Here is a 24,379-nt window from a genome sequence, read left to right as displayed (position 1 = left end):
GTTCAGTGAACTTATAGCAGTAATTTAATACATAGTTCATAATTTTCCAAAGAAGAAAAGGGTTCTTGGGTTCTCCAGGGTTAAATTATTTTATATTGTCTGCTGCATTTTATTTCAAAGTGTATTTCTTGAGATTTATTTTAAGGCTTGTTTCACGGTTTTTAATTTTTCATGAAGAAATTAAGTAATTTCACGCCTTATATTTATTCTTACATTTTATTGTACTTTTGTTTATTGCAACGAATCATTACGTATTCAATGATGTAAATTGTATATGAATGAATTTATTGAGTTTAGTCTTTGCTTGTCAGTGATTGTTCGTTCTTGGCGGCGCGTGTATCTGACGTCATCAATAAGCGCGAGGCAGGAGTAGCATGAGCTGATGTGTTGGGATCACGTCTTTGGATCATCAGTGTTACTCAAATAAATCCTATAATCATGCCGATGAAGGGAAGATTCCCCATACGGAGGACGCTGGAGTATCTGCAGAAAGGAGAAATAGTGTTTAAGAAATCGGTGAAGATTATGACTGTCAATTATAACACGCATGGAGATCTGAGTGAAGGAGCAAGGTCAGAATAACAACATCAACAACAGCTGACTTTATTAGCCAGAAAGCTCTTACTGAAAGAGTGTTAATCGCTGTCACTGTCAATATATATCGGATAAAATACTGTTTGTGTTGTGTGATGTCAGAAGAAGATTAAATATATGAGAATTGAAGGTTAAAAACACGATAGATGTTTCAAAGTCACTCATGTATGTGAAGTGTAATGTTTATGTATTTGACAGGAAGTTTGTGTTCTTCAACATTCCTCAAATCCAGTACAAAAACCCCTGGGTTCAGATAATGATGTTCAAAAACACGACTCCATCCCCGTTCCTGCGGTTTTACCTCGGTGAGTGTTTTACCTCGGTGAGTGTCTGACTCTCAGCGCTGTTCTGATGGGCTTTATCCTCTAACCTCTGACCCTGTGTTCAGATGACGGAGAGCAGGTGTTGGTGGATGTAGAAGGAAAGCATCATAAAGAAATCACACACCATGTGAGGAAGATCCTTGGCAAGCCGGAGTAAGTAGAGGAGCATGATGTGCTTTAAAGTCCCCATGAGCTCAAACTCACGGCACTCTTTATATCAGAGTCTTTCACTACTGTCCCGAAGGAGACAGCGGCGAGTTAGACCTCCGGGTTCTGGCGTCATACCTCGATTAGCTCTGCTCTGGGTGGATGGTCGTTGGTCATTATGGAAGTTATTCGGCTGCATCTGTTCTTTAATTTGCTCGTCAATCACACGCAGAACTTTCCACTCCCATCACACTCTTATGGGATTGCGCTCTCACGCTAATTAGCCTTGTTTAGTAAATCGGTGTCTCTTTACACTTGGGTTGTAATGGTTCTTGGTAAAAACTAACCGTACCGTTCTCCATCCACTGTTCAGCACGCATTTGCACCGCAGTTCATCTTAAATCTGACGACGCATCACAAAACCAGTCACATGTCGCACGGGTATATTTGTGTCAGTAACCAACAATACACTGTATGGGTCAAAATGATCGATTTTTCTTTTATGACAAAAATCATGAGGATATTAAGTAAAGATCATGTTCCATGAAGATATTCTGTAAATTTCCTTCCGTAAATCTATAAAACATTTATTTTTGTGAGTGAATGCAGCACAATCGTGAACATAAATGAACAACTTTAAAGGAGATTTTCTCAATGTTTAGATTTTTTTTTGCACCCTCAGATTCCAGATTTTCAATACATTACAACAGCGATGATCCAAAAAAAACATGGACAGAACAGTCACTCTTTGTAAACTTCGTTCATTGCGAGTGCCGTATGCTCGAACACGGCCATCATTTACTGCGTCATCACCCAGGTGTTGATAGTGCACAAACGCAGGAGAGACTGAACTGCACACGCTGCTATCTGCGCTTAAACTAAACTCATTTAAAGGGTTAGTTCACCCAAAAATGAAAATTATGTCAGTGATTACTCTCCCTCATGTTGTTCCAACCCCGTAAGACCTTCGTTCATCTTCGGAACACAAATTAAGATATTTTTGATGAAATCTGAGAGCTGGATCACTCCTCCATCGGCTGCTCATTAATTTCATTCTGCCGGCCCAGAAAAGTTAATAAAGACATTGTTGCGCTGTCAAAACCAAAAATAACGACTTTATTCAACTATTCATGTTCTTCTGTGTGTCTCTGAGTGAGTTCACGTAGTGTAACAGCGCAGCGCTTCTGGGTTGTACGTCAGAACGGAGGCTCAAAAAGAGAAAAAAATGGAAAACGCTGGATTTGTCAACAACAGTAGAAAATCAGTTCGAATCCATCTTCCCCTTTTTCTCATTTTTCTGTGTTATTTTGCTTTATTTCCAGATTCAATCATCGGCTCATTCTTACGTTCGCACATGCGCACTCTTCAAAAACTGTGCTTTAAATCTTTTGACAAACTAAAACACGTAAATGACATTTGTATGTATTCTAAATAAAAGACACAGGTTGTACTGAATGTCATCTTGCTTATTTGGCTCAAGATAATGATTTATTGAGTCCCCATGTAATGCAAACTAGAAACCACAGGTCGATGCTGTCGTTCTAAACACACAACTCTGAGACGCTGTTTGTGAATGTTCGTTAGAACTGGTTTCTGGAAACAGACTCGTTGAACTGCTGATAACGTCAGAACTTGGGACCATAGTTGGCTAACGATGCTTTCGGGAAACACACTCCTGATCACATTGACCACAGTATGCCATGATATGAGATTTAATGTGCCTGTGCTTCTGTCTCTCTGCCCACAGTCATGTTCTCGAAGCTGAAGCTCTGGCTAAAATGGAGCTGTCAAACCCCGCTAACTTCGGGCACAAGAAGTATTTCCTGCGGGAGTGTATGAGTGAAGTGGAGGGTCAAGTTCCTCATCCCGGTCTCGTCCCGCTTCCCAAAGAGATGACGGGCAAATACAGGGCCAAACTGGCTGCGACATCTGACGATTAAAACTGTTACAGTCAGTGTGACATACGCTTTGGACTCTGGGAGAAAAATCTTAATTAAACTAATGTTTTATTGGTGAGTGGACGTGATTTTGTAAGTTTAGCCCATTAGGAATAAACTGTGATGGACTATGGAAAGCAGACTTCATTTATAAACATGTAAAAAATGTGTTAAAATAAATACTTTCTGGCCATAGTTTGTTTATGCTCGTTTTTGGAACTCAGGCGCTAGTTCTGCCTTTTCAATGACATCATCACCCACATCTTTAACGACGGCAAGCGATTATTGGATGATTTTAGAAGTTAAAATCGCATAAAAATATCATGTAGTCTAAAAAAATATACATATTACACACAAAGTGTTTGTTACAACTGCATCTGTCTTGAAAAAAACTCAGCAGTGATTGATTTGACGTAAGAGTTACACTTTATTTTAATGTTTTATTGGTGAGTGGACGTGATTTTGTAAGTTTAACTCGTTAGGTAAACTGTGAACTTACAAAAAAATAGTTAAAATGAATACTTTGACCACATTTTCATTGTCGGTTTTATTAATTATTAGTGTTACATTTATGATACCTGATATTGCTCGGTGTAAACACACAACATTATCCAAAAGCTAATGGACAGGTTGTTAATATTACTCACAAATATGTTGCTTTGTTGACAAAAAAAAACATGAGTAATCACAAAAAGCATTTCATTCAGCAACTTTATGCTAGTGTGTCTCGTACTGTCTTCTAATGGGAAATTAACTTCAGCTCTTCAAATACAGTGTATATTCTGTACTGGAAAGCCTTGACGAGTTCGTGTAAGTTAATACACGACAGTGTTTGATGTGTTTGAGATGGGTACAGTGAACAGTTCAATGGAGGATTAATAAAACATGCAAAGCAAAACAGGAGATTTAAGCACATCAATGGAGGAGCAGGAGTTTCTGACTTTAAACAAGTGTTGAACTTGCACTGGGTGTTTTTGAAGAAGCGCGAAATCAGAATATAAATAGAAAAAAAAAAGTTATATATACAGATCTAAATTACATACATCCAGGATAATCTGACATTGATTAGACGAATCAAATTTTGTGCTCCAAACAACAAAGAAAATCAAAGGTTTGGTAAACAGAATTATCCTCGATCACTGATGTTTCCGAGATAAAAACACAGGATTTCTATTTAGTGCTTATCCATTAGATCAATAACATAAGAAAATGATTCAAAGCTGCAGGTGTTCAAGAAAAACTGAAATAACTCAGTAAAAGTTGCTTTGTGCACGAAATACTGACTTTGTTGAACAGAAAAAGCTTTACTTTAGATACTTCAAGCAACTCTGCATAAAAACCTACTCATTTAAATGACTGGAAACTATCTATTAAATGCAAAATAACACTAAGGTTTTGTTCGCATAAAACATGAATTTGAATATTTACCGATGCTTTTTTACAATTGATTAAATTGCAAATTTAAGTTGATGCAATTTGTTTACAATTCTACGCTTTTGTGTTTCTCTTGCACAGAAAATTCTCATTTGTTTTACATTTTTGTAGCATGTTTGTCTGGAAGCTTGTTTCCGCCACAGGATAAAACATTTCAAAAGATAATTGCAAGTTTACATCTCGCAATTATGACTTTATTTCTCACAATTGCAAGATATAAAGTCAGAATTGTGTGATATAGGCACATTTTCATACTATAAAGTCAGAATCGCAATTCTGACTTTTTTTTCCGCAATTACGATTTTATATCTTGCAATTCTGACATTATATCACATGTGCCTATATCACACAATTCTGACATTCTAACACACAATTGTGAGTTTATATCTTGCAATTCTGACTTTATATCACGAAATTGCGATGTTATAAAGTCATAATCGTGTGATATAGTCACAATTGTGTGTTATAAAGTCAGAATTGCAAGATATAAACTCGCAATTGTGTGTTAAAAAGTCAATTGTGTGATATAGGCACATTTGTGTTATAAAGTCAGAATTGCGAGATATAAACTCAAAATTCTGACTTTTTTTTCACAACTGCGAGTTTATATCTCGCAATTCTGACTTTATAACACGAAATTGCGGCTTTATAACTCGCAATTATGTTATAAAGTCAGAATTGTGTGATATAGTCACAATTGTGTGTTAGAAAGTCAGAATTGTGTGATATAAACACAATTCTGACTTTTTTTCTCGCAATTACTGACTTTATAACACACAAATGTGCCTATATCACACAACTCTGACTTTCTAACACACAATTGCGAGTTTATATCTCGCAATTCTGACTTTATATCACAAAATTGCAACTTTATAACTCACAATTATGTTATAAAGTCAGAATTGTGAGATTAAAAAGTCGCAATAACCTTTTAAATTTGTTATTCTGTGTGGGAAACAAGCTTCCATGTGTTTGTAACTGAAAACAAGAAGTTTATTTCCCCAGTTTTTCTCCGACGGGTTTGCGTCGTCCGCTATTTTTTCCTCTTCTGCTCGTGTAGTGTGCGTTGCAGCTCCTTCAGGTTCTCCGACAGAAGCTCCACCTCATCAGAGCGTCCGCTCAGCTTGGCGTCGAAGATATACGCTCGGATATTGTCAATCTGTTGCAGCAGCAGCTCCTCCTCGATCGTGTCATCTTCATCATCATCGTCTTCATCGAACGGGTTGTTTGACGCGGCAGGAATCTCGTCGGAAACCTCTTTAAAAGGGTTCCCGTCTTCACAATCTTCATCTTCAAAGGGATTTCTAGGCGACTTTGCTTTCCCAGTATCCTCCTCTTCGTCATCCTCATCCTCAAACGGGTTGTACTGTTTCTTCCCATTGGCCGTCTGAGAGTTTGCAGGTTTTTCCTCGACCTCTTCGAACGGGTTTCTGGCTGGTGGAGCCGGTGTGTGTTTTTCTGTGTGTGTGTCCAGCGGAGGAGAGTCTCCCAGCAGATTTGGGCTTCCGATGGAGCGCTCGTCTTCCTCGTCCTCTCTCCTCTGATTGGCCTCTCTGACGTCCGAGGAGGGTTTAGTGTGTGTCCTGTGCTCCAGCTCTCTCTGCTGCAGATGCTGGATCTGGCTCTGCTGAAGGTCGGTCTCCTCGGCCAGTCTCTGTGAGAGTCTGATGGCTCGACTGGTCTGCTGAGCGTCGAACTCGTCCTGAAGTTGCCGGAGGTTCTCCTCCAGCATGGCCACCTCATCGCTGCGGTTCGCGGAGCGAGCCTGGCGCAGGAACGACTCGATGTTGTTGATCTGCTGCAGAAGCGGGTCGTCCAGCTCCGAGCGGGTGTGAAGCGTGTCCGACTGCGGGAGCCAGCCGGCAGCTTTGGTCATGCGTGGAGCGGGAACATCACCGTTTGTGTCAGTTCGTGCCGGTCGGTTCTTCTCGTTATCCAAACGCCGCTTCTGTGCCTCCAGGCCGGCCTGTGTTACGCAAGACAAGAACAGAGTTACAATGCGCTTTACGCTGAACAAAACATGAACAGAACTGTGTTTTACTGTTGCCATTTTATTCATTTTTAACATCCGAATGTTAGTGAGAACAAAACTTAAACATTTTTAGATGTCAATCTAGAGAAGATATTTTGGGGAATGTGGGTAAGCAGACAGTTGGTGCACCCATTCACTTCCAAACTAGGAAAAAAAATACTATGGAAGTCAATGGGGTCCAACAACTGTTCAACTGTTGCCGACGTTCTTCAAAATATCTTCCCTTGTGTTCAGCAGAAGAAAGAAACTCATACAGGTTTGAAACAACTTGAGGATGAGTAAATTATGACAGAATTAGCATTCTGAAGTGAACTATTCCTCTGGTTCTCTTCTGTCATTTTTTACTTTAGTATTTTTGACTTCATTAGATGAATGGTTCGAAACTTGGTAAAGGTTTTGGCACTACTTGCAGTGTGAAGACAAAAAAGAAATCATGGACATGATTTGAAAATGTTAAATGGTCCTGTAAAAAATAGTCTCACTTGTGCATTATATCAAAATGGACATATCTTATTTTTATGGAATATTGCAGTATTTATTAGAAATTCCTCTCGCAGCTTCTCTTCTCTTCTCTGATGACGTGGGCGGGGCAACCTGTCACTCACATGAGATCAGCCAATAGCAAACCACAACCATCCAATCAAAATCAAGCCCCGCCCACATTTGTTCTTGTTCCAGAAGTGTTTCACTCGAATATATGGCAAAATAGAGAAGCTCAACCAAATTTTAAGTTACATAAAGAAATCGGCAAACTGTATGATTATGATTATGCGATTATGATGCTGTTCTCTCACCTGTCTCTCCTGCTGAGCTCTTCTCTCCAGCTCCTCTCTTCTCTTCTCTTTAAGCTGCTCGTGTTTCTCCTTGGTGGGGAGGGACGTCAGACCCAACAGCTTCTCCTATGGGATGCAAGAAAGCAAGTGTTGAATGTGAGCTGCTAACTTTACCTACAGTTGCACCCATTCGTTCCTAAACCTGCAAGATGTTGAACATTTAAAAACTATATAGGAAATTTAAGCATGAAAATTTAATTTCATTAAAATGAAATTTCATGAAAAAATGTTTTCAGTACTGCCATAGCTAAGCTATTTACAGAAGCTAAGCTAAGTGTTTACAGAAGACAAAATAATTGAATTTATACACATTAGTCATTTCAAAAGTTTGCACCCGATGAAGCCTTGATTCCTGCATTATAATATTCATAGTGTTTGCGTGTGTCTCGACACTGATGACCTCTAGACAGGGAGATCCAGAGAGAGCGCGTTTGAATCTGCTGCAGTATTACTGTAATATGAATGTAGCATATAATTTAACAGCGGGAATGACGGCTACATTCGTATAGTATAGTGTAGTATAGTATAGTATAGTGTTTGCATGTGTCTCGACAGTTACAAATAAAGCCACAATAAGCTCATGGAGTGAACCTGTCAATCATCTTGATGGATGACGCAGAGGCAACTCTGACCAATAAGAGGACAGTATATCAGAGGGTTCCCACACCTCGGTTCACCTCAAATTCAAGGACCTTTCAAGGACTTTCCAGGTCCAATATCCTCGAATTCATTCCCTCTTCATTTAGGGGTCACACTTGGCTCTGTCGCGGCCAAAAGTGATCGAAGCCTTGAAATGTAACTTCTTTTTTTTTCCCAGGAAAACCAATGTAATATATTTGTGTTCAATACAATTTTTTGATTATTTAGAATTTTGAAGGGATTTTATGATACTATGCAATATTTATAAAAATTTTATGAGCTATTTTTCCATTAGAACTAATATATATGTTATTATTATTATTCAATAATTGCAATATTTCACATTAAAATAGAGTGGAGGCCTTTAAAATACATCTTTTAATGTGAGAAAAGTGCCACCTGGAGGTGTTAAAAAATAAAACTTGTGTAATGTCCTGTAAGCAACTGTATAGCTCTCTATATAAAGGCAAGGATGGCATGAAGGGGGAGTAAATCACGGGCTAACGTTCATTTTAAAGTGAACTACTCCTTTAACGTAACGTGTAAATGCATTGTTTAACACTGTTCATAATGGATGAACTTCACGAGTCACTTCACCAGCATAAAATCTATTGATCTATTCTTATTAAGAAACTCAGTCGCAAACAAAACAAAACAAAACGCCAAAATAAAAGTTTAACTTGAAGAAATGAAGACAGAAATATATTGGCCAACTCAAACTTGTCAATCATCTTGATGGATGACGCAGAGGAAACTCTGACCAATAAGAGGACAGTTCCTGAACACATTTTGGTACGCTTTGAAAGGTTGCCTTGTGAAAGCGAACCGAACCAAGAAGAAAATGCAACATTGTAATAAATTAAGTCCCTGTTTCTGAACAAAACAAACGATCTATAGGTGTTTAAACACTAAGATAAACATTTAAACAGGATGATAGTGTAAACTCTTATTATTTTGTCTTCTGGGAAATAAGCCACTCCCCTTCGGATGTCGTCTGCCTCACCTGAATGAAGAGCGTGGCTGTGTATCGCACCATCCTCTGCAGCTGCAGGGCTTTCGGGTGAGGCTGGACCTCGTCTTTCAGGCCCAGCGTGAGAATCTTCTTACTAAAGCCAACAGAAACCCACAGAAATGCAGTCTGAGAACCCTGATTTACATACAGCCATCACAGCGTACAGTGTGTGTCTTCAGCCTACCTCAGAACGTCAATGAGCTCGTAGTATTTCTGAATCTCCATCCTCAGACCGGCAGCGTTCTCGAGGCTAAAGGCCGTCTCGCCAGCGCTAAAGAGGAACAGGAAATATATATGAATATACACTTTATATGTAGGGGAGAGAGCGGCACAACCTAACACTTTTTGACTTTCTCAGTTTGTGTAAATTCACTTGGGGTTCAGAGTATTTATTTATTCCCACATTAATTTCCCACATCTAGAACAATTATGTGGTTTTGTTTTACCCTGAACGAATGAAAGTGGACTGTGACAACATGCCCCATAGGTGGGTTACATTATAACATGACCATATGACAGATTAATATGCTATCTGATCTAATCAAAAATATATATATACAAGACAAACTCAAATATTTTCTCAATAAAAAACAATTTTCATATAAAATTATGCCATTTTTTTATAATTAAAAAAAAATTAAAAAAAATATTGAGCTGAACATTGACTTTATTCTTTATTCACCTTTTCTCATGTTCTCTCAATAGAATTGATAAAAGTATAGAATAGAAGATCATAGTTCTAATAGGGGCTCATTGTAACGCAGTGTGACAACATGCCCCGCCTGTGCAACTGGGGTTTAAACCCGGCGAGTGTCTTCTGCTGTTAGATCAGCATTAAAGAACTCAATTGTTAAATAACAGATATAAGATTAAAGTAATATCAGATTTGACTAATGTTAAATAAACACAAAAAACAAAGATGAAAAATTAACATACGTAATAAATTTACTTTTGCTATGGTTAAATAAATATTCAGTGATATCTCCCAAAGATTTCTGAATTTTGGCACAGTTTTTTCTCTATATAGTGTTGATATGACAACTAGTAAATACAGTTTCGTCATGCTTGCATGTGTGGAAGTATTTAAAACAAGTGTTACAATTAGCCCTGCGTTAGTCTGTGCCCCGCTCACTCCTACATTCTCTGTGAGATTATAAGATCATTAGATAACTGAACTGATGAAGCAGTGCTTTGCTTGTAGCTGAACTTGAGGGCTTACTTGAGCGACTCGGCCATGCGTGTGTACTCTGGAGCCTTAGCTTCGACTTTCTCCATGCACGTCCTTAACCTCTGCACAGCAAACACACACAGTACTGAGGGAAAGTCTACGCTGTATATTAACATATACAATCACAACAATACACATATAACTGCATGCGGAAATCATCAGGGTCCAAACACCCATGTGGATGATTACATTAATTATATATATATATATATATATATATATATATATATATATATATATATATATATATATATATATATATATATATATAAACCTAAGAAGGACTTAAAGCAAGGATTCAGAAGAAACTAGAAATCTGATTCTATCATGCACAGTTGCAGTTATTAGCAAAAAAATGTAAAGTTACATATTACAGCGCCATCTTACCGGACGATTTTCATCAAATTTGGTACACAAACTCATTTTTACACGATGTATGAATATGTGCATTTTCATAAAATTATTAGCTGATTAAATTTGATTGGCCGCTGACAGTCACAGATATGACATCCACCAAAGAAGATTTATACAAAAGAAAAGAAATTCAGTTGTTGACGCTGCTTTGTGTCCTCAGGATGTTCGTTTTGTTAAGTTTGGAGATTGCTTTCAGAAGTTACAGCCTAATAAGTGAAAAACGAGTGCCAGGCCATTTAATACACTTATATCTTCATAACACTTTGATATAAACAACCCTCTACATACACACTGGCAAAAGAATCATAGCTGTATAGTCAATGTCAATTCTATTACCAGTGTGTGTGTGTGTGTGTGTGTGTGGACTGAGGGTTGTTTGAGCGATAGATGCCATTTACACTGAATGACCTTGCACTAAGTATAATCGCATCTCAGGTATTTTCAATGATTATATGTGAATAAATGTCTAAATTAAATCTGTTCATCATAAAGCAATCGAGTCTCTTCAGAAATTTTGGACTAAACCGCTCAATTCATGTGGATTAGTTTCACGATCTCTTTATGAACATTTTTGAGCTTCAAAGTGGTAGTTGCGTAGGCTGTCAATGGAAAGTACAGAACTGGCTCAGATTTTATTAAAAATATCTTCATTTGTGTTTCAAAGATGAACAAAAGTCTCTCGTGTTTGGAACAACATTAGATTGAGTAAATGATGACAGAATTTGCATTTTTGGGTGAATTAACCCTTTAAACCTGCAACATTTGAGTGCATGAAGCATCAACCATTTTACACTTCATTTTTTCAGTTAGTCAAGTGCATCATCCAGGTATTTAAAGTGCACTTTTTCTATAAGTAGGCGAATTGGGACGCACCTAAGGATCATTCAGATGAAAAAAGAAGAACATGATGTTTTCAAAGTCTCATGGATATCTGAGCTGAAAACGCCATGATTTGTTTTTTTCCATGGAGAACATCAAGAAGATGCGTCTCCAAAACCATATTAACTTCTAATTAACACAATTGTTACATTTTACAAATTTAAGTTTACTCTGTGTTTAATGTAATTCAATTATATTTACTTGATCCAATGTTCAACAAAAAGAAGTTTAAAGGGGTGGTTGATTATGATTTGACTTTTCTAACTTTAGTTAGTGTGTAATGTTGCTGTTTGAGCATAAACAACATCTGCAAAGTTACGACGCTAAAAGTTCAAAGCAAAGGGAGATATTTGCTTTTACAGAAATAAGTTTTTAAGGACTACAACAAATGACTGATAGGGACTACACAAGCTTCTTCACGGTTTACTGACATCACAAACGCTAAAATTTACATAAACCCCGCCCCCGGGAACGCAATTTATAGATTATCAAGACAGAATATGCTAATCAATGACTAGAAGATAACTACACATAAGCTTCATAAATTCATCAACTAACCATTCAGAAATGTCCTGTTGCTTCTACGTGTTGTCACTTCTTCTTGAGTCTCTCCATCTTTCTGACTCTGGTTTGAACATAAAAGGCTAAAAGTTTTTGAAATTTTCAGTGCGTGTCTGTGTGAGGTAATCGGAGCTGCTAACACACAAGCTCTTGAAGCTCCGCCCTCTGCACCGGGAGCAGCAGCTCATTTGCATTTAAAGGGACACACACAAAAACGGCTTGTTTTTGCTCATCCTCAAAAAGTGACAATTTGAACGTGTTATGGGAAAACTAGATTTTCATTGATTTTAGTACACGTTGCAAAGCAAAATGCCATATGTTTTTCTGTTTACCTATAGTCTGTCTGGGAACAGGGAACTTTTGTCTTCTGTATGTTTTTACATCTGGAGGGGGTGAGCAAGGAATTGGAGGAGCAGCTGGACAGAGGACCTCTGATCCTTAAGGTCACAGTCTGAGGATTCTAGAAGCTCCATGGCATACAGTAGGTAAGATTTATAGCAAAGGAGCCTTCCTGTCTGTGAAATTGCCCGAAGGCAGGAGACCTTGAAGTAGGGTATGATAAAACCGTATAAAACCACCCTGCTCCTCTGCTCCCTTGTCGCACTTGCTCCACAGATTGTACTTTGTAACTTCTGTATGGCAACTGGGCCTTCTTGCAAGAATAAATACTTTTGAATGATCATTTGATTCAGAGTGTCTCTTACGCAGTGATTCTGTTTAATGTGAATATTTTTGCCACAACACATGCTATTTAAAAATATCTGTGGGGTATTTTGAGCTAAAACTTCACACTCTGGGGACATCAGAGACTTATTTTACATCTTGTGAAAAGGACATTATACCACCCCTTTAACTCTGAAGTTTGTACCTCGTAGAGTTTGACGATATCAGGCACGTGGTCTTTTTCCTCCAGTTTCCGCTGGTACCGGAGCAGCGCGTCCATGCAGTGATGGCAGCAGCGCACGCGGTCCTCATCTTTCTCCTCCAACACAGAGGTGACGGACGAGATGCTGTTGATGGACCCGCGGCGAAGGGTTTGCTGGGTCACCGGGCCTGGAGAGCCAGTCTGGCCAGGAGCCCACAGCGCCTCCCTGGATCCACTGGTTAATTTATCTGAAAACACATTACAGTACGTTCTGAAAATCTGACCTACTAGCAGTTAAAACGTACTAAATCACACTGAATCACTTCGCGTCCCGAGTCAATCAATTAAAGCATTAGTTTACTTCAGAATTTAAATGTCCTGATAATTTACTCTTCCCCCACGTCATCCAAGATGTTCATGTCTTTCTTTCTTCAGTGGAAAAGAAATGAAGGTTTTTGAGGAAAACACTCCAGGATGTTTCTCCATATAGTGTCTTCAATGGGGTCCAACGGGTTGAAGGTCCAGATGTGAGTTTCAGCTTCAAAGTCTCGACACGATCCAGCCGAGGAATAAGAGTCTTATCTAGACAAACCAGCGGACATTTTATAACAAAATAAACTTTTATATACTTTTTAAACACAAATGCTCGTCTTGCACTAGCTGTGATGCGCCACACGTTACGTAATCATGTTGAAAGGTCACGCGTGAGTAGGCTAAGTAAGTAACAACCTAGTGTTTACAAAGAGAACGTGCAAAGACTAAGACAAACGCCATTTACAGAAATAAAAAATAAATAAATAAAAGGCGAGTTTTTCGCCCAACCCTACCCTTCCTTTTCCGCCTACGTCAGGTTATCGCCTGACCTTTCAACGTGATGACGTAACTGCGTTCACACCGCCGCCCTGCCAACAACGCCGTAGAAAGATTCGTGGACGCTCTGACGTAGATCGAATGCTTGGTCTTTTTTTTAACTATTTAAAGGGGCCACAAAGCAAACAAAGACGTTGATCATTATTTGTGCAGACAGACCACAAGTAGGGTATAAGTGAACCTCAAGAAATGGAAATGCATGGAAAGAACTTAATTATAGTGACATGTTTGCTAACTAAATAATCCAATTAAAATCCATTTGTGTGGTGTGGCTTTTGTGTTCATGGTTAAGTTCTAGGCTAATTTGCATTCCTGCTGAAAAACAAGCGTTCTAGCGCGAACATGTTGCCTATAAATACTGTTGCACGCCTTCTTATCAAATTCACATGATCAACCTCTCCTCCATTTTGCTTGGGAACTAATGTGGTCTGAACCAAAGTTTACAGGAGTGCGTTCGGATCGCGTCACAGCTCATTACCATAAAGCTGACCTGACTTCAACTCTCCTCGCCACCGGCTCACACTGAAAATAAATGATTTTGCATGCAAGATGAGCATTTGTTGTTAAAAAGTATATAAATGTTAATTTTTTTAATAAAATGACTGCTGGTTTGTCTTGATAAGACTCTTATTCCTCGGCTGGGATCGTGTCGAGACTTCGAAGCTGCACTGAAACTCACATTTTACTCTGAAGTGAACTAATCCTTTACCTGGTCTCTAAAATGTGTCTGACACATTAGAGTAATTTATTCTAAAGCCTAGTAATGTCTGCTTTTGCCAACTTCCAGCCAGTCTGCCAACTGGATATAAGCAGTTCATTGGTCAACAAAACACTGAACTGACCACAGTCTCATCTGTCCTGCAGCAGTTTCACAATAAATCTAAAATTATTTTACGCACAATAACGTATATTTATTATATATATTATAATAAAGATCTCGTTGTGTTTTGTGCATTGCTTTGGCAAAGCATCTGTCAATTGAAATATAGCTTAGTGCGCCAAAGGTTGCGAATTAAAGTATATAGTCTATTATAATTCACTGGGTTCACAAAACTCATTATCCAGAGTTTATGATTAAATCTGCAAAAGACAGATAATTTGGTCTCTAAAATGCTTTCACGATGAACTGCTTAAGGTTGGAGCGAGAGATACAGGGGCAGTGACTTTATTGCGTCAGATGTGTGTCACTTTACTCACATGCGAAACGAACTGGCTGACAGAACCGATTCACGGAAGTCTATTGGACCTCCATCACTACTATACACACTCTTTCAAATCAGTAACATTTCAGTTAGAACGCTTGTATCTGAAAAAGCAGGCTGAGGACAGAGAAGCAACTCACTATTTCTGGAAAAAAAAGGACATGCATTGAATTCTACAGTATGCAAGTAAAAAACTAAAAGTTAATTAGAAAGTCTTAATGTATAGAATTTCCATTTAACTCTCTGGTCACTTTGAACCGAAATAAAAAGTATGTTTTGATTTTTAAAAATGTTTTACTTCATCAGAATGGTGTGACATGTAGTGACTTTTGTGGCACTTGCTATGAATATACTTGCTATAAAAAAATCGTAGGCATGATTCAAAAGGTTACATGGTCCTAAAAATAGTCACACTTGCACTCTCCTCACGGTCAAAAATGAGCAGCATAGAAATTAATGTTTTTATTGGGGTTTTTTTAAATACAGAGAATTTTTGTGGGTACAATCTACAAATCATCCACAATGCAGAAAACACGCAAACAGCAATGAAGGGGTTAATTGATTTTTTTTTGTTGTTATTATTATTGTGACGCAAAACTGTGGAAACAAATGGATCATAATTATTGCATACATTTACTCAGTACCATAAAATTTCCTCAAAATGTTTTTGCATTTGTTAAACAATATTGCATTGAATTTAATGGGGGGGAAAGTTACATTTGAGGCGTTCGGCCCCTTTGAGCAGGAGGAGCATGAGGAGCACCAGAGGGTTAAATCTAACATATCTAAATGCGTGTAACTCACATGCCATTGGCAGAGGCAGAAACTCTGTGCACTTCCTGCACATGATGGACCCACAGAGCCGGCAATGGTGGCGGCGGTTGCGGATGTTGAATTTGCCTCCACAATCAGGACAAAACGGCACATCCTGGTCATTCACCCACGATACCACCGATTTCTCAAGCGCTGGAAAAACAAAGAAGCATAGTAGTCACCTTTTAAGTTATTACTAAAATGGTACACAGCATATTTTTAATATTTTGTTCACATACATCTTATTTGCGCTCCATCCATGCTGGTTCTGTCAAAGGAGGTTAGCTGGAAAAGAAAAGCAAAAGTAGTCATGTGAAACAATTTAATTAAATGTAGTTCTGTTAAAGATTTAACCCATTATCTGATTTATTACACTTAAGACCCCCAAAAAAATCTGCTTATGAATGTGAATCCAGACGCTTCTAGCATTGCAAGTTGCATGTTCCAAAACGTGAGCACAAGTCAAGTTTCTTTTGCTTTCCCAGCTGAAGGTTTTAGGTATTATCAAAAGTAAAGACATTTCTTTCTTTTAAAAATTTTGAAAAAGTAATACATGTATTTATTTCTGGATTACTGGAATTCTCTCTACGTTGGGATTAGCCATTCAGCAATGTCACGATTACAATTAGTACAAAATGCGTCAGCTAGACTTCTGACGGGTGCCAAAAAACTGAATCATATCACGCTAATTTTACGTTCTTCACACTGGTTGCCAGTGCATTATAGAGTGGAGTTTAAACTTTTACTTTTTGTGTACAAATCTTTAAATGGTCTGGCTCCACCCTACTTGTCTGCTCTATTGACTGAGCATCATCCAACTAGATCACTCCGGTCATCAAATCAGAGACTCCTGTCTATCCCGAAGTCAAAACTGAAGTGTAGGGGGGCCGTGCCTTCTCTGTAGTTGCCCCTAGATTATGGAGTGACTTGCCTATTTCAATTAGAGTGGCCTCATCGTTATTTGTTTTTAAATCCAAGTTAAAAACATTTTTGTTTGATAAGGCATTTAACACATGCTGACGCACCATTCCACTGTATCTCATTATTATTTTAAATTGGTGAAGCACTTATTTTATGGTATTCTACTCAAATCTATATTTGTACTGTTGTTTTATTGTTGTTAGTTTGTATGATTTTTTTATTAATACTGTAAAGCACATTGGACAATGTAAATTGTATTTAATTGTGCTATATAAATAAATTGCCATTGCCATGCAGTCTAATAAAGCTGCTTGTGAATGTAAAAGATCAAAGTGAACGACGAATAAAGTAATTGTCTCCTAAAAGAAAGAATACATTCTGAACTGCCTGAAACGAGTCGTCAGCAATTCCAGTCTCACTTCCTGTTACATACATGTAATAATGTTGCATACAGTGGGGAGAACAAGTGTTTGATACACTGCCGATTTTGCAGGTTTTCCCACTTATAAAGCATGTAGAGGTCTGTAATTGTTATCATAGGTACTCTTCAACTGTGAGAGACGGAATCAAAAAAATCCAGAAAATCACATTGTATGATTTTTAAGTAATTTGCATTTTATTGCAAACGTCTCTCACAGTTGAAGAGTACCTATGATAAAAATTACAGACCTCTACATGCTTTATAAGTGGGAAAACCTGCAAAATCGGCAGTGTATCAAATACTTGTTCTCCCCACTGTAATTCCAGCCTGTGGTCTTGATTGGCTAAAAAGATGAGGACTCATGCTGGAATTAATACAGTAAAACCGACACCATCGTTACTGTCCGTATCACTGTGTGTCAAGAGCTGAGATTCAGATTTGCTAATGGCCGGTTTTTGGTTTCTGACACACGCAGAAAGCAGTCGACCAATCACAACAGACTGAGCCATCTGACCAATCAGAGTAGAACAGCTCTCAGAGAGGAGGGGTTTAGAGAGACTGATGCTGCGTCTCAATTCGCCTACTTATACTACGGCCTTAAAGTATGTACTCTTTTTGTAAAGAAAAAGTAGATACTTTTGAGTGTGTAGCAGAAGAGAAATCAAGCTTCGGGACAAACTATCATGTCATACACTTGCGTCTTTAACGGTTGCTCTCTGTCGCAGTAAACTGACCTGTCAATCATCTTGTCACAGTTAAAATCCTCCACATTTAATGTCATCCTTCTGTATCGGAGAGAAATGCAGACGCACGATGATCTGCAGTCGCGGGTCTTTCATGCGGAGACTCTCCTCATATTAATACATGATGCATTTAAAAGTTAATGGTCAAACGGATCTTTATAAAAGTCCACACTGTTATTGTTGCAGATGAAATATATCACGGATAACATTAAATAAATATTTTTCTATCAGGTTAAACTTTGATTAGTCACTCAAACCTTTATTTAAACCTCTAAAAGTCTGTAGTGCACATCCGCCATGTTTTGTAGTTTTTAAAACACTTTATACTGGTGTTTGTAGTTCCTCCTCCAGAGTGCAATGGGTTGTGGGTAATATTAGCCGTTATAGTGAGCACAGATCTACACTCGAAAATCCACCAGAAATAGTAGACACACTCTTTTGAACATACTATGCTTTGGGACACACTTACTCTAATCTCACACACTATTTAGGATGGATATTATGGGATGCAGGGTGAATCTTCGAATGAACCGTTTCCAGACTCTTTGAGAAATGAGGTGATGTGCAATATATGTTATGAAAAAAAGTTTTTTTGACCTTGGATGCATGTAAACGTATTGTAGGAGACTCTAAAACAAAATTAGGACCTTTTAAAATAACAAAACAGGGGCACTTTAAGCATGTCCAACTGAGCCATGCACATGCAATGTGTTATTGTCTAATACTTGCCTAGAGTAAATCAACAATCACGCAAGATGAAACAGGAGCGTAATGCTCAAACATTCACCTTTTCCAGTCGTATGATGCATTTATTGACTTCAATAACATAATGGTCGATTCTTGCAGCTCTCTGCTTCTTGAAGGAATCCAGGTGACTGCGAGTGGCTCCTATGTTAACAGAAGACACATTACAGTCTGACAGTGACAACTGACTGTAGTCAACACCCACTGATCCAGGAACAGCTTGAATGCATGTACAATAACAACCAACCTTTAACTGCACAGCACTGAAAGCAGTGTGAATGAGTTCTTGCTGAATAATGTGTGTGTAAGAGTCTTACCGAGCTCCTGCGGCTCCCACATGTACGGGTCCACTCCTCCGTAATAGAACGACTCATAGCCGCTGTCGGTCCGCTCATCTCCGTCACGCTTTAACAGCTTGTCTTTGGCTTTCTTTGCCTTTTGCACCAGGCCTGAGAAACAATGAACAATACAACTGAATACAGGAAGGAATCAGTTCCTTCACTTGCTAGGAAACTAGGATGTAAACTAACATGGTGTGTTAGAAGTATCAGCGTAGGAGTGAGCGAGGCACAGACAAACGCACGGCTAGTTGTAACACACTTGTTTTAAATACTTCCACACACACAAGGATGACGAAACTTAATGTATTACTATTTACTAGTTGCCATATCAACAATATATAAAGAAACAATTACACCAAAATTCAAAAAATTTGGAAGATATCAATGAACATACACAAATCTTTCTGTTTTTTGTGTTTATTTAACATTAGTCAAATCTGATATTACTTTAATCTTATATCTGTTATTTAACAGTTGAGATAGTTCTTTAATGCTGATCTAACAGCAGAAGACACTCGCCCGGTTTAAACCCCAGTTGCACAGGCGGGGCATGTTGTCACACTGCGTTACAATGAGCCCCTATTAGAACTATGATCTTCTATTCTATACTTTTATCAATTCTATTGAAAAACATGAGAAAAAGGTGAATAAAGACTGAGTCAATGTTCAGCTCAATATTTTTTTTTATTATAAAAAAATGGCATTATTTTATATGAAAATTGTTTTTTATTGAGAAAATATTTTAGTTTGTCTTGTATATTTTTTTTTATTAGATAACATATTAATCTGTCATATGGTCATGTTATAATGTACGTGGGGCATGTTGTCACATTTCACTTCCATTCTTTCAGGGTAAATCAAGAAAAATGTTTACACTGTATTAATGAAAAATTGTACTTAGACGTGTGAAATTAATGCGGGAAAAATAAATACTCTGAACCCGAAGTAGATTTACACAAACTGAGAAAGTCAAAAGGTGTTTTGTGCCGCGCTCTCCCCTACTCACCCAAAATGCATTGGTTTAGGACCTTCATCTGTATATAAATCAAGATCATTGCATGTGCACATTTAGATGGCTAATAAGCAAAAAAAGCTACCAAACTTTAGCATCAGCAAAGGCGACAACGCGAATAAAAATTCTGAGAGTTAATTTCATCAATTCAATTCATCACTTTGCAAAAACAAACTCTGATGTTGGAAATACTATTTCCGTGCCTTGATAACGCTGCTCAATTGAACAGACAAACATAAATCATTTGACATCCATGTCTGAGTCGCATCCATCTACTCCCCTCGATGCCGATCTCAGTGACAGTGCTGTCTCCATCTTCCAAACACATCACGATAATTATCCACGTTTATTAAGCCTCTGGTGATGAAGTGTTTTACATGGATGCTGAGGTTTTTAGGTCGTGCTGAATCTGCCATCTCTGATCCAGTTTCTGCTGGCTTTCATGTTTGCCCACCAACTACCAACCCTGGGTGACCAAATACTAATGAGAAAGTTGGCAGCTGTGGGATCATCACACAGGCTTGGCTATTTAACTGATGATGGAATCTGGGCCTTGGTGAAAAATAATTCTGTTATAGACTTTTTTTTTAATAGCATGAATTGTGCCCCTATTATGCCATTTTAAAGGTTCCTGATGTTGTTTTGGAGTCTCCTACAACAGGTTTACATGCATCCAAAAAACCCTTTAATTTCCTCATAATCTCCACTGCAGGATCAGTTCTCTCAGTGTCTGAAACGCTTCGATCAAGGATTCAGTCTCTCTAAGCCCCGCCTCTCTGAGAGCTGCTCTGCTCTGATTGGTCAGAAAGCAAACGCTCATTATCATATCTGAATCTCAGCTCTTGACACACAGTGATACGAACAGTAACGATGGCGTGGGTTTCACCGTATCAATCTCAGAAAACAGCGTCTTCTCCACATGAACAACACGAACCAAACTCTTCCAGTCTCAGATACACTACAGTGTTTGAGGGTTTAGTTACAAACCTCATGAAGTGAGACTGAATTACTGACGACTCGTTTCAGGGAGTTCAGAATCGCTTCTTTCCTTTAGGAGACAATAACTTTATCTGCATTTTACCTTCATTTATAAACAGCTATATTACACACTATATGAAAAGTAATATCTGAAAATGCATAATAGTGGCACTTCAAAAAAAACAATATATGAAATTATTTTTCCTGTTTAAAAAAAAAAAAGATTTGATCCTTACACCATGTCTACACCAGACGCGAGCAAGAAATGTGGAAATGAGACATAATTTTTGGTAAGGGTGCATAGTAGGCATCAATGCTCCCTGGTTTTTGAGGTGCATTGTGGGATTTTTTTAGGGAGAGAACGTTCCAGTTCACCGGAAGGATTCTGCGATTGACACAGTCCTTAAAATAGCCGACTCCCTGATCAGTGCCCTGACTACTGAGTAGGGCTGCACAATATATCGAAATTATCGAAATATCGCAGATGTATATATCGCTATATGCATATCACAACAGCTTGCAATAACTGCGGTCATGAACTAAAGACTAAGAGAAAATCACTCACTCTCGGCTGAATAACTTCTGTAGCTTTAATGAGAATCAGGACATATGTAATTCATACAGTGAAAACTAAGCAGTGTTTATTTCTACATTTGATTATTGAGTTTGTGTTGTTTAATAACCCTAATGTAGGATAACCTGAACCCTGACCCCGAGGTTTACACTGATGCTAAAATAACACTTCTCATATACAGTAAAACACTGATGTTCACTGTCAGAAGTTTAGGGGTGTTTTCTAGTCACAAAAAGAATATGAAACACGCATGTAGGTTATATAACTTTAAATATATCTTAAAGATAATTTCATTTTAATTTACACACTTTAAGCATTATCGTATTGCTTCGGAAACTCGGCTGAACGTATACACACAAAAACTCAAAATGCCTTTTTTGAAGAGTATTCACGTAAACAGTGAGTTATGTCTTGAGTAAACGTACACAGTTGAGAAAGAAAACACGTGTGTATCAGTATACTGGACCCGTGCATTAGCTCTTAAAGTGACAGCAGACTAATAATCCTGCTGTCATTAATGTTCATCAAACAACAAATAACAAAGGAATATTACTCACTGATCTTGACTGAATAACTTAAGTAGCTTTAATAAAGATTAATATATATTTATTGTGTACAGCAGGGTTATATGCTGTGCACTTTTAATTTTTTTTTCTTATTGTTTTGCTGACTGTTTACTTGTCTTATGTGATTATTTTGAGTTTTTGCTGATGTATTGATACACTGATATTTAAAATTACTCATATCGTGAAATCAGACTGGTCATATCACTCATTTCAATATTGACCAAAAATAATCATTATTATGATTTTAGCCATAATCGAGCAGCCCTAATGTGAAGTCCACTTGGTAGGGCACTTACGATCGAATTGAACATGGAGACATCTTGTTGAAGAGTGAGAAATGGAAACCAATCTGACTTAAAGTCCCACTGAAGTGTCTTGGATCGCGCAGCTTTGTTTGATGCGTTGATGTAATCTCCACTGAAACAGGAAGCTAAGGCGGGGCATATTGAATGGGTCCTCCCCCTTTTCAAATAGCCAATAGCGTTTAGTTTACAGACTGTGAGTTGTACTTGACAGCACCAATTCTATAGTGGATTCAATAGTAGAAGTGTGAATAAATTCTATCCATTTCATTCCTAACCAACGTACAGTTGAACAAACTCGAGCGTTTGAGCAACTGAACACACACTCAAACCCATATCGCTCTGTGACCATAGACTGTAACGCTCGCTTTGGTCAGGTGGTGTTTATAACATAGGGGGCGGAGCTTCAGATTCTAGAGAGCATGTGATTGGACAGAAGATGTGATGAGAAGCTGAAGTCTGTGGTGATGTCATAAAAATCCCTGATCCATTTTACTGAAAGTGAGAGACACTAAGTTTTGAATGCTTATATCTCCTAAATGCGAACACACCAGCTTATTCATAACCGTAAGGCTAACATATTCACACTAAAAGCTAAAAAACATCCATTTTAATTTCAGGGGGCCTTTAACTCAGACTTACTCTTCAGCTGGCCACTGACGTGCCGGTTGTCTCCGGAGTGTTCCTCTTCATAATGGCCTTGCAGCTGGTAGAAGGACTGCAGGTCTTTCAGACAGAGCGGGCACAAGAAGCCCTCCTTCACCTCAGCCGAGTCCTCTAATGACGGCGCGTAGATGGAGGCCATGAGGTGGAGGTGAGAGTCGGTGTCAGATCCAACGCTTCTGAGATCACGCTGCTCCTGTCTGACAGCGCCGCCCACCCCAGACCCTTTCCATCACTCAAACAATAAAAAACATATTAATATTGCATAACCAATTATGTGACATCTCAAGATAAAACACCTGTTTAAATAAATAAATGCACAATAAATGCTTTAGTACCTGTAGGCGGTGTGATGGCATAATATACTTCCATTAAAAAATATAATATAAATTACCATACTTTTATTTAATATACACGTACATAATGCATCCACGTGTTTCTATTCATGTTATCATTAATTTAATTTATATAAATAGTCATATTTAGAAGAGCTAAACTGAGTGATAAATGAAAATAAACATAATTTGGTTTTATTATATGAATATTAATTTTTGAAGGTCTGGTGTCATTCCTATTATCTAACGTTACATGTTAACTATAAGAGACTTCGCTCATTAGCAGAGCCATTGTGAATTTGACAGCTTTTACCTTGCTTAGCATCTCTCTTTTATGGATTTTTACACTAAACCTTTTTTTTTCGTTATTGTGTTTTAACTTAATAAATGTGGGATTTGTCCTCTATTGTAAGCCTCCTTGTTGCCTGTGTATGATAGTTTGTAAACAGGCCTAACATAAACACACTGACAGATGAGAAAAGAACTCGTTCATCTACCTTATTCCTTAGAGACAGGCTTTCGGTGTTTTTAACATCCTCTTAAGAGTGAATGTTTAGAGATATCAAGAGTAAAAGCGCTTTAAATGGAGAGTAAAGCGGTGATCATACAGATGATCGTGTGACTCGCGGTTCACTAGGCGTGATCACAGGATCTCTGAGCTGCGCATGCGCGTCACATCGGCGTGTCAAAATAAAAGTCCCCTCTGAAATTAAAATCCCCCTTGTGGTGAAAATCAAGTTTTTAATGTTGTTTGTATATCTATGTGTTTTTTTTTTTTTTTATATGCTTTAATACAAACCATATGCAAATTCATAAGTCAACATCATTGCCGAGCTGCTGTGAGTGAGTGGAGGCGGAGCTCATTTGCATATTCATAGAACCACGTATACTAAATTAGTTATGTTAAAGCATGAAGACATTTTTTTAAAGGAAAAAACGTTTAAATGTCTAATTTTGGTGATCAAAGATGAGTTTTAAGGAATATTATTGACTACA

The 24,379-nt window shown here is 38.0% G+C and overlaps 2 protein-coding genes across 2 annotated transcripts; one reads left to right on the top strand and one right to left on the bottom strand.

The window, feature by feature from the left end:
* The first annotated feature begins 311 nt into the window (after positions 1-311).
* Positions 312-3,196, top strand: mrps25 (mitochondrial ribosomal protein S25). Its single transcript, XM_084087738.1, has 4 exons — positions 312-572; positions 793-899; positions 983-1,070; positions 2,812-3,196. Exons 1-4 carry the CDS (start codon positions 439-441, stop codon positions 3,002-3,004), a joined length of 522 nt encoding a protein of 173 aa, XP_083943864.1. The 5' UTR covers positions 312-438; the 3' UTR covers positions 3,005-3,196.
* Positions 3,197-3,529: 333 nt separating this feature from the next.
* rbsn (rabenosyn, RAB effector) lies at positions 3,530-24,059 on the bottom strand. Its single transcript, XM_084086330.1, has 12 exons — positions 23,881-24,059; positions 23,028-23,283; positions 18,930-19,061; positions 18,656-18,756; positions 16,023-16,068; positions 15,775-15,936; positions 12,902-13,146; positions 10,171-10,241; positions 9,136-9,222; positions 8,943-9,045; positions 7,262-7,366; positions 3,530-6,401 (listed from the first exon to the last, which is right to left on the bottom strand). The coding sequence occupies exons 2-12, from the start codon at positions 23,188-23,190 to the stop codon at positions 5,469-5,471; spliced, it is 2,148 nt and encodes a 715-aa protein (XP_083942456.1). The 5' UTR covers positions 23,191-23,283; positions 23,881-24,059; the 3' UTR covers positions 3,530-5,468.
* Between the last annotated feature and the right edge of the window lie 320 nt (positions 24,060-24,379).

The sequence above is a fragment of the Abramis brama genome (genome assembly GCF_963993115.1).
Source record: "Abramis brama genome assembly, chromosome: 16".
NCBI classification, from domain to species: Eukaryota; Metazoa; Chordata; class Actinopteri; order Cypriniformes; family Leuciscidae; genus Abramis; species Abramis brama.
This window is presented reverse-complemented; position numbering and strand designations above follow the sequence as displayed.

Bases quoted from the DNA above. Each gene is read 5' to 3' on its own strand.
- mrps25 (XM_084087738.1), top strand. From the start codon at position 439: ATGCCGATGAAGGGAAGATTCCCCATACGGAGGACGCTGGAGTATCTG. The intron at 573-792 runs GTCAGAATAACA...TGTATTTGACAG, and splicing joins GATCTGAGTGAAGGAGCAAG to GAAGTTTGTGTTCTTCAACA. The intron at 900-982 runs GTGAGTGTTTTA...CCCTGTGTTCAG, and splicing joins GTTCCTGCGGTTTTACCTCG to ATGACGGAGAGCAGGTGTTG.
- rbsn (XM_084086330.1), bottom strand. From the start codon at position 23,190: ATGGCCTCCATCTACGCGCCGTCATTAGAGGACTCGGCTGAGGTGAAG. The intron at 15,937-16,022 runs GTATGTGAACAA...TTGTTTTTCCAG, and splicing joins GGATGGAGCGCAAATAAGAT to CGCTTGAGAAATCGGTGGTA. The intron at 9,046-9,135 runs GTAGGCTGAAGA...TGTTGGCTTTAG, and splicing joins GAGCTCATTGACGTTCTGAG to TAAGAAGATTCTCACGCTGG.